We start from the raw sequence: 10,868 nt of genomic DNA, 5'->3' as shown, positions 1-10,868 counted from the left end.
ACAATGAATACTGTTATGCTGAAAAGAATAAAGTAAATAAAGTGCTTTCAGTCATATCACCAAGAAATTGCATAAAAATTATGAAAAACCCCACATTAGTTGATAAAGAAACAAAATAAGCATCTCTCCCTTGGTACTCTGATTATGCCAGATGACTCCCCTCTCCTTCCTTCCACTTCCTTAACCCCTAGGAAATACATCTTCATAACAGATTATAGGCAAATTCACTGAGTCATGGAAACCTACAACAGTATGTCTATTTCTTTTCTCTAATCCTCCAATTTCCCAAGGCTATGCTTCCTCAGTTCAATAGTGGAATCATCAGAAACAGGAATGGGATTCTAGTGGGCAGAGAATGGGTTTCAGTTTTCTCTGCCTTGTCTCCTTCCATGGCTAGGGTTTTCTAGGTTGCTGAATAACCTATAGAGGATATTACTACCCAAAACGTAGGCAGAGAGGTCTAGTCTTTGAGGAGTTGACTGCAGCGTTTCATACCTTCCCGAAGGGCCTCTTTGACTTTGTCATTCCTGAGGGTGAAGATGAAAGGGTTCAGGAAAGGAGTTAACACAGAAATCAACAGGGAAACTATCTTATTGTATTCTGCTGCCTGTGTTTGCTTGGGCTTCACATAGAGGAACAAGCAACTGCCATAGCCTATCACAACAAAGGTGAAATGAGAGGCACAAGTAGAGAAGGCTTTCCTCCGGCCAGACGCTGTGGGGATCTTGAGGATGGTAGAGATGATGTAGGTATAGGAGACAATTGTTGGGGCCAGAGAGCCAATGATAATGACAATAGCCATTAAGAAAAGAACAAACTCTGTGAAAAGTGTGTCATCACAGGACAATTTGAGTAGCTGCCCCCGCTCACAGAAAAAATGGTCTAACAGATTTGACTTGCAGAAGGTTAACTGAAATGTAGCATAGACAGGCCATATTTCAGAAAGGAACCCAAACATCCATGACATAATGACCACCCAGATGCAGGTGCGGCTGTTCATAATGACATTGTACCTCAGAGGATTACAGACAGCCACGTAACGGTCCACAGCCATCGCTCCCAGTAATGCAAACTCTGTGGTCCCCACAGCAAGGTACAGGAAGAGCTGAGTGACACATGTAGCCAAAGATATTGTCTGCATCCCAGGGAGCAGCAAACCCCAAAGCATCATGGGCACGATGATCGATGTGATCAGGATCTCCAAGGCAGAGAGATGACCAAGGAAGAAATACATGGGAGACTGCAGACGTTTATCAACACACACAATCACAATGATGACTGTGTTTCCCATTAGTGTCACCAAGTAGAACAAAAAGAATACAGCAAAAAGAAAGTGGTGTAGTTCTTGGGACCCTGGGAATCCTAGAAGGCAGAACTCGGTGGCACTAGACAGATTGCTCATCATTTAGTCCTTGTTTCTGCTTCTTGTAAAACCTAGAGATCAAAGATTGGTAACATGGCTCCACATGGCCCTGCTCTCAAAAGAAAAAGAAGGCAGGTTAGGATGACAAACTATTTCCAACAGAAGATCAAGTAACATGTCCCTACTGCTCCCACTCTGCACAAGGCCACACCTGAATGTGGACACATGCAACCTACCTCAAGACTTTCTGTCTTGATAAGGCAAAGACTTCTTCATCACTATTGGGGATTAGAAAACTTTCCATCGTTTTACTCCACTGGATGTGCCTTCTCTTGAGAGACAGAGGATAAGTCTGTTTAAACTGGCGAGCTGTGAATATGAGTTGATCAGTCTCTCCAATCCTGTATTGTTCACTTCTTATTGTGGGCATGTAGCATGATGACATAATGGTGTACTCAGTGATGTCCAAAACACAGAACATCAAACCCTATGCTGCATCCATACTGGTACTGTATAGACCCATCTTGGGGCAGTAGAAAAATGGAACAACATCTAAGACCAACTTCCTTGCTTTCCCCAGATTATAAACCTCCATTGTACAGAGCATCAGTGATCTACAATGAGAACTCTGGAGCTTGAGATAATGTCCCAGGGCAGAATCATTTTTCTCTAATTCCATATACCCTGAAAAGTGTTGGGAAGGAATTAAAGTGGCACCTGGCACTGACAACAATAGATCAGAGGCCAGTAACCACTTAGGATGTCTGAATTTCTCTCTCTCACTTTATCCATCCCATTACTCAAATGTCATCTCCTTAAGGGACTCTTGCCAGTTATCCTACCCCAACTAGGAATGATTTGCTCATTTTTGGACTTTAGCATTTGTTAGTAGCACTTATTATTACCTGATATGATATGTGTACTTACTTCATTCCTTCAAGTAACATGAAGCAAATGCAGCAGTGACTACAACAAACAAAAATCCCTGTTCTGTGGTGCTTATATTCAAGGGCATGGTGGATGTTAGACCATGTACAAGATAAGTAACTGAAATTACGGTGTTAGTTTATTAATCATGCTGAAGTAAATGCAAAGCAAGGAAGATGGACAGGAAATTTAATTATGTTTTTTAAATTGTTCATCTGTGACACCAGAAGAGAAACTCTATGAGAACAGGGACATGTTTATATAGATGATATTGTTGAGCTATAATATAGTGTTGATAAATTGTTGGTACATGATGGATGAATGAATGTGTGATATGTGATTAAATAAAACTTGTTACTCAACTGAATAGTTGAGCCATATCTCTTAGAGCCTACTCTTCTTGGTTTCCCTTCATGGCTCACATTACCATGTTCCCTTCCTCACTTCCCTTACTCCTACAACCTCCTCTGAGTCTCTGTGGGCCTTTTAAGAATGGGAAAACAGGTCAAGGACAGAATTGTTGGGACAGCTCAGTGATCTATATTTCTACAATGTATTCATAATGAGCACTGGTGAAAAAAAACATAGAAGAAGAAGTTCTCAAGCAGCAGTGTCTATTGCTATTATGGGACAGAACTCTGTTCTCATCTGTGTGTGGGGGATTCGGAGAGGAGCCTCATCCATTCTTCAGATTCTAAGCCTCCTCATTGTAGGAGGCTGCTAAGTCTCGAACTCCTACCCTGGTCTTCTTTGACTTTTTTTTTCCTAGAGGAAAACACTGAGAAGGCACTCACCTCCAGAGAGAGGCCTCTCCACCACTTCTCAGGCTCTCCAGGGCTTGGCTAAGGATAACTACTGTCTAGCTACTGCTGAGCCACGCACAGGGGTCTGAACAACTTGTTCAGAAACAGCTTAGGAAAAAGTCCGTTATTAACAGTTTTGTGAAGAGCTAAGGGTCTCTCTCTCTCTCTCTTTCCCTCCCACTACCCTCCTTCCCAAGGGAACTTAGTCACTGAGGTACCTCTTCTTAATTAGCCCAGGTTCATCCCTAAGCAATCAGTCTGGGGAGAACAGAACAAACTTTCAGTTATTCCCATTTTTGACCAATTAAGTGTCAGAACTTTCTAAACTTTTTGCTTAATGAGAAAAACATGAAATGTCACCAATCAGACATTTTCAGCAACAAGACTGTCTTGACAAGGACCTCAAGTCTAGGTTATGAAAAGACATCTCGGGCACTAAGCATATGTCACCCCTTCTGCCCTGTATCCTAGACTCTTTCCTGATTCTCTTAGCTACTCAGAGGGAAAATATCATCCCCCAACCTGCCAATAGGACACATTACAATTGACCTCTAAAATGTGCACCAATCCAAAAAGCATGCATATTGGTCTCAGTCAAAGCTTTAACTTCACCAGAAATCCTCTATAAAACCTGTCTCCTCCTTTGCTAATTTTAGAGAGAGACTTCTGATCCTAACCCTGTGTACTCTCCATCAAAAAAGAAGAGGTTCTGCTTCCAAATCCCACTCCATTTCTATTATCATCTCGGGTTTCCACTCTTCTGGACATATGTGCATCTGTATGCATTCTAGTAAGACTCCACCAGCCATTTACTTCTATGGTGTGTCCCTGATTGCCAGCTGGCACTTCAAAGTGGGGACAGCATAAGGACAGCTAATGTCGGCAGTTATATTTACAACCTAGAACAACTGACAAATGTAAATTTTAAGTCTGCTTTATGTTAGAGTGAGACAGAAAAAGTGACAGTCACAAAACATTTATCTGGATTTGGAATTTCATTTGTAATATGCTTGTTAATTCTGAGAATGTCAATAGGTGCAAAAGGGTATAAAGTGGCAATAATCTTCCTTCCCATTCCTCAGATGGTCCAAGCACAACTATATTGCCATACAATATAAGAAAAAAATTATAAGTATGATCTACATAATCTCTACAGAAAATGCTGTGAAAATTTATTTTAAAACCTTTTCTCTCTCACTTGATAATATATAAAAGATAGTGTCCCATATCAACACATGACATCACTTCTTCTTCTTCTTCTTCTTTTATTTTTTGAGTAGCATTCCATTACATGGATACCCCATTCTTGATCACTGTTGTTGTTTTCATTTTACTATGAAAAATGATGCTTTAAATACACTTAGAGATGTGTAAGTCCATATCCTTTGACATTTCTGAACTAAATCCCTAGATTTACACTGCTAGGTTAAAAGACAGATATATTGAAGGTATTGGTTTCCATTAACAGCAAATTATACTCCAAAAACTTTGGATTGATTCACACTGTCTCTAACACTGTATGATAAGAGCACTCTTGATTTCCTGATGTACTATGAAACTAAGACTAATTCAGAATTTGTTTTACATTGAAGAAAACAAAATTAAGATACCTTAAAAGAGAAATCAAAGGAAAACCTGCTCAAGTGGAAAATGTTTTGAGAGATAAAAATTACCAAAACTGTGCAAAAGTTTTTTACCTCGATGAAGTCCTGATAGTTCTCTTTTGCCCTTGCTTCCCTTGGCCTTTGGCAATGTTTCTAGGAAGAAGTTGCTGCAGCTGAGGTCAAAGAGGTTGCTGCCTGTGTTCTCCTCAAGGAGATGGATTCCTTTCTCACATTGAGGTCTTCCATCCATTCTGACTCTATTGTTGTGTGTGGTGTGAGGAAATGATCCAGTTTCATTCTTCTGCATGTGTCTGTCCAGTTTTCCCAATACCATTTGTTGTAGAGACTGTCTTTTTTCCATTGGGCATTCTCTCCTGCTTTGTCAAAGATTAGTTGACCATAGCATTGAGGGTCCATTTCTAGGCTCTCTATTCTGTTCCATTGATCTATGTGTCTGTTTTTGTGCCAGTACCATATGTCTTGATGATACAGCTCTGTAATAGAGCTTGACGTCCTGAATTCTCAAGCCATCAGCTGTGGTTTCCTTTTTCAACCTTCCTTTGGCTTTTCAGGGTCTTTTCTGGTTCCAAATAAAGCTTAGGATTATTTGTTCCAGCTCTGTGAAAACAGTTGATGGTATTTTTATATGGATTGCATTGAATGTAGATTACTCTAGGTGGCAGAGACACTTTAACAATATTTGTTCTTCCAATCCATGAGCATGGAACATTTTTCCACTTCTTTGTGCCTTTGTACATAAATGTTTTATTCTGATAAAGTCAAATTTAGTCTTTTAGTGTCCTGATATTTGTGTTTTCCTTAGAAAAGTCTATGTCCATAATAGAAGGTAACAAAAAAAGAATGAAGAAAAATGAGGAGAGCCACAGAGAAATACAAGAGTCTACTGTGTGCACTAAGTACAAGCAATGGGAACACCAGAAAAATAGGAGATACAAAGAAGAGTAAGAAATATTCAAAGAAATGATGATTAAAAACTTTCCAAATTTGATGAAAAACATTAATTTATGCATCCAGGCAAGTCAATGAACTCCAAGTAAAATGAATGCAAAGAGACACGTCACAGTGGCCAGGCTGGTGCAGAGGAGGTGGGTGCCCCTTGGGCAAGCAGACTCGAGGAATGGGGATGCGCCTTCTCTGAGTGTTTGAGCTTGATGGCACATAGAGGGCCTTGGGTGTGACCCCCTTTGGGGAGGTCCTTCCCGCAGGCCCTCCTTGCCCAGCCTGGAGTGCCACTTTGGTGATGGGGGTTGTGGGGCAGGGTTGGGGGGCATTGGGACCTCATCCAGGAACCTTTCTTTCCTAGCCTTAGTCCCTTCATTGGGAAAATTGGCCCAAGTGATGTGCCCTTTTAGGAATTTTTGTTAAAATAGGCTAGGCGGTACTGGACCTTCTCATTTGCAACAATGGTCTTGCTAGTTAAAGAGCTATGGCAGGCAGGAAGACAGTACACTTCAACCAAAGTAAAATAATTATGAGTTCTTGTTGAAATATTTATGGATGAAATAAGAGGATGCCCAGAATGTGTTTCAAAATAAGCCAGTTGGAGGAGGAATATGGATGGAAGAAGAGAGGAAGCAAGATTGCTATGAGTTTTTTGTAGTTGGCCAATGTGTTATTTTGTCTATTTGTATATATTTGTAATTTAGCATTAAAATTTAAATGAAAAGAAAATCAATGCAAAGAGATCCACACACAAATACATAATAGTAAAATTGATGAAAAACAAGAAAAAATCTTCAAAGCAACCAGAAAAAAAAAAAAATGACTTCTCACAGCCAAGGGACCCGACTAAGATTCACAGGTGACTTCTCATGGAAACAGGTAAGACAAGAAAGCAATGGGGTGACATAGTTAAGTGATGAAAGAATAAGACATGGTCAATCAAAAATCTTCTATCCAACCAAAATTATCTTTCAAAAATGAAAGCAAAAGAAAGACATTTATTTCCCAGAAAAAACGCAGAGAATTTGTTGCTAACAGAATCTACTTACAAGAAATACCAAAGAAAAGTTCTTCTGACTAAAAGTAAATGATCCCAGGAAGTAATTAGGATCCACACACACACACACAAAGAAAACAGCACTGACTAAAGTAATTCTGTAATTATGAAGAATGCTTTAAGTGCATAATCCTTTCCCTCTCTTCCGTTAATTAATTTTGAAATTATTGTATAAAACAATAAGTGTATAATCATATTGTTGAATGGATAACATATAGAAATGTACTATATTTGTCAATGGTAGCATAAAGATGATGGGTAGGAGCAAAGCTGTTTTGGAGAAAGGAAATGACACCAGTTGCCAATTGAAATGTGAGAAACGAATTAATAGAATGAGAAAAGATAAATAAGGTTAATTTAATAAATGCTATGAATGTATACTTGTTCTTTCATCCCTCAGCTTCTTTAAAAAGCACATGAAGTAATAATTGTAACATTATATTGTTAAGTTTATAACTATAGAAACATAATATGTACAATAATAGCACAAAAGGGAGGAAGTGAAGAGCTGCACTGTTAGTACAAATCTAACATCAGTTCCAGGTTAAGTTGGATGTGGCAAGTCCTAGAACATGTACTAAAAAAATAGTTTAAAAAAGTGAAAGAACCAAAATATTTAAAATGCTACTAGAAAATATTAACTTAATGCAAAAATAATATAACCATGTGAAATGCATTTTAAAAAGGTGCACAGCATTTATACACAAGGCAAAAACTTTAGCTGAAAGATAAAAACTATAAAAAAGAATTAAATGAAAGTACAAATTTTTTAAAAATTGCATGTATGATAGGGAATTCATTTCATAAGCTCATCAGTAGACAACACAGATGAAGAAAGAATCAAGAGACTTGAGAATAGGCCCTATTGTGTGTGTGTATACATATATTTATATACATATATATTATTAATTTTTTACTAGTTACTAGTACCATAACATTTTATATTCCCATCATAAATGAATAAAAGCTTCTATCCTCCAACATTCACATAAAGACTTAATATTCTTAGAGGTTTTACTTCTTTCTAATCTAATGGAAGTGATGTGGTTGATGGTTAAGTAAATTTGGGCAAGTTGCTTAATGTCTTTTATAACTTTTATATTCTCATCTGTTAAGTGAACATAGAACTACTTACCTCACAGGTTATTGCCCATATTGAATAAAATATACAGAAATTACAAATTTGCAATCGATACTTCTTTCCTTCCATTTATATGAAAACAAAACATTCAGCAATGTTTCTTATGCAGTATATATTTAACATATAAGTATCAATCAAAAGGTATAAAAGTCATACTTAGCATGTTTACTAAAAGAGTCCTTCATATCCTTGGAACAAAATAACAAAGAAGTGAAGAGTGAAATTTGTAGTCACATGAACATGTGTAAAATTGCATTTCTGTTTAGTTTTGAAAATTATTATCAATACTAAAAAGCAATAAAGGTATTTTGATTAGGAATGAAAAAGCAAATATTTGTGGTGGCTCTGCAAAAGAAATACAAGTTTTAATTACATACCACTCCCTTCTTTTTCCTTATCTTCTAATAAGGAACATTAGTTCATATTAGAAAATTTCATATTTTAATTTGTATCATACACACCAATATTTATGCAACATTTAGTAGGATTATAAATAAATACCTGTAAGAAATAAAACAGAAAAATTGGATGTCATCTCAGATATACATAACAGATACTAAAGGGGATGAGCATTTACTTTCACCAAGGAACATTTCCAGAACAAGAGAATACTAAAAACATTCCCAGTAAAAGTACTATTCTCTCTAGTTTTGTTTTTGTTTTAATATTAGCATGGCACTAAGAATACAAAGTATATGTTAAGAGGCAAACATTCAAATTAAGTAAAAATTTGCAACATACCGTACCTGAGATACTTCAAATTATACATTAGACTTACTTTGAGTATCCTAATTACATGTGAATTAGGAGTACAAATAAAGCTCTGTAAACTAGTATTTAGTTTTCTTCTTGTATACATTTTTTAGTCTTTATTTAAATTCCAGGTAGTTAACATACAGTGTTATATTAGTTTCTGGTGTACAGTCTGATGATTCAACACTTCCATACAGCACCATTTCCATACAACATACAACATGATGTGGTGGTCATCACAAGGGCACTCCTTAATCCCCATCACCTATTTTACTACCTCCCTTGTGGTAACATCAGTTTGTTCTTTACAGTTAAAAGTCTGTGTCTTGGTTTGCTTCTCTCTCTCATTTTTTCCCCTTAACTTGTTTGTTTTGATTCTTAAATTCCACATACGAGTGAAATCACATGGTATTTGCCTTTCTCTGACTTATTTCATTTATCAGAATACTGTCTGCTCCATCCATGTCATAGCAAATAGCATAATTACATTTTTTTGTGTGGCTGAAAAATTCTCTGTATCACTGAACATCAGAGAAACACAAACCAAAACTACAATGAGATACCCCCTCACACCTATCAGAATGGCTAAAATCGACAGCACAAGAAACAACAGGTATTAGCAAAGATGTGGACAAAGGGGAACCCTCTTGCACTGTTGGTGGGAATGCAAACCGCTGTAGCCACTCTGGAAAACAATATGGAAGTTCCTCAAAAACTTGAAAATAGAACCACTCTACAATACAGTAACTACATTACTAAGAATGCATCCAAAGAATACAAAAACACTGATTCGAAGGACTACATGCACCCTGATGCTTATAGCAGCATTATCTACCACAGCCAAAATATGGAAAGAGCCCAAGTGTTCATTGACTGATGAAGGCATAAAGAAGATATGGTGTATCATATATATACATACATATATATGTATGAATACACACACATATATATATAATGTGTATACATACACAAACACACATGTATATATATGTATATAATGGACTATTACTAGTATATATGTTTAGATATCTGTATTGATTTTCCATGTACTAAGCTGTGAAGAGTAGAGATGAAAATAAATAGACCAAAAGCGATTGAGATTTTATAGTGAATATAGTAGTAAGGAGATAGTATGAGGCATCTCAATTCATTTTGGAGTAAGAGAAACCTGCATGCTTGGAAATTAAAGCTTCAATGGACAGACATATCTGTCTCCCATCTCCCAGTGTGAACATGGAGTAGGCATTCTGGTTGAGAATTATGGACTAAAGGTTTGTGTCCCCTCAAAATCCATATGTAGAAACCATGACACCCACTGCAGATGATTTGGGTGATGGAGACTCTTGGGAAGTTATTAAGTTGAAATGAGTTCATTACTTAGGACCCTCACCACATAACAACAGTGTCCTTCTGAGAAAAGTCACCAGACCGTACTACCTCTCTTTCCCAAATATCCACCTATGAAAGGCCAGTTGAGGACATAGACACAAGGTCACCATCTACAAGCCAGAGAGTTGTCACCAAAAATTAAATTAGCCTGAATCTTGAACATGGGCATTTCTGTCTTCAGAACTATGAGAAATAAATTCCTCTTATGTAAGCCACCAAGTGTATAGTTCTTGTGTTTTTTTTTTTTTATGGCAGCCCAAGAAGACTAACACAGATAGTAACTTTCTTTCTCTCAAAATCAAAGACCAAGCAGAAGAACATCTTCTTTGGTATAAGAGATGTTTAATGCCCCATCACTAGTTTCTTGACCAGGAACTCTCCTTTTCTTCTCATAGGCAAGGTCATGCAGAGAGGCAGTTTAGAACACCACACCCCTGAGATGCAGGAGGGGAATGGAAATGCTGCTAGAGGAGAAGGGGAAGAAGAAGAAAGCATTACCAGTGAGTGGAGCTTGATTTGAGGGGAAAGGGAAACAAGGGAAAGGGAAAGAAGGAGAAAGAACAGAAGAGCTCAAGGACAAAGGGAGAGAAAAAAAAGAAAGAAGATAGTTGGTAGATGAAATGTTATCACGACAGGGTGATCAGGACAGGTTGCAAGAGGCATGGGGAATGACAGGTTGAAATGACAGGTTGAAAAAATACCTGAGAACAGTGAGGCTCTTTTCTGTCCTCCTAATTTGCCTCTACCAGCCCAGAGACAACATACGCTGTGCAAAGCCTTGATTAGATTAGAAAAGACATACTCTCTGGAGTACTTAAGGAGAAAACATGGTATTTTTCTAGGGAGAGCAGACCGCAGGAAATGAGCC

At 37.6% G+C, this 10,868-nt stretch overlaps 1 protein-coding gene across 1 annotated transcript; it reads right to left on the bottom strand.

Annotated features, from left to right (window-relative positions):
* Nucleotides 1-460: 460 nt before the first annotated feature.
* LOC132014885 (olfactory receptor 9A4) lies at nt 461-1,405 on the bottom strand. The gene has a single exon (XM_059395581.1). The coding sequence runs from the start codon at nt 1,403-1,405 to the stop codon at nt 461-463; it is 945 nt and encodes a 314-aa protein (XP_059251564.1).
* Nucleotides 1,406-10,868: the final 9,463 nt, after the last annotated feature.

The sequence above is a fragment of the Mustela nigripes genome, chromosome 4, assembly GCF_022355385.1.
Source record: "Mustela nigripes isolate SB6536 chromosome 4, MUSNIG.SB6536, whole genome shotgun sequence".
In the NCBI taxonomy this organism is placed as follows: Eukaryota; Metazoa; Chordata; class Mammalia; order Carnivora; family Mustelidae; genus Mustela; species Mustela nigripes.
The sequence above is the reverse complement of the archived record's forward strand: the minus strand, read 5'-3'. Positions and strand labels throughout refer to the sequence as shown.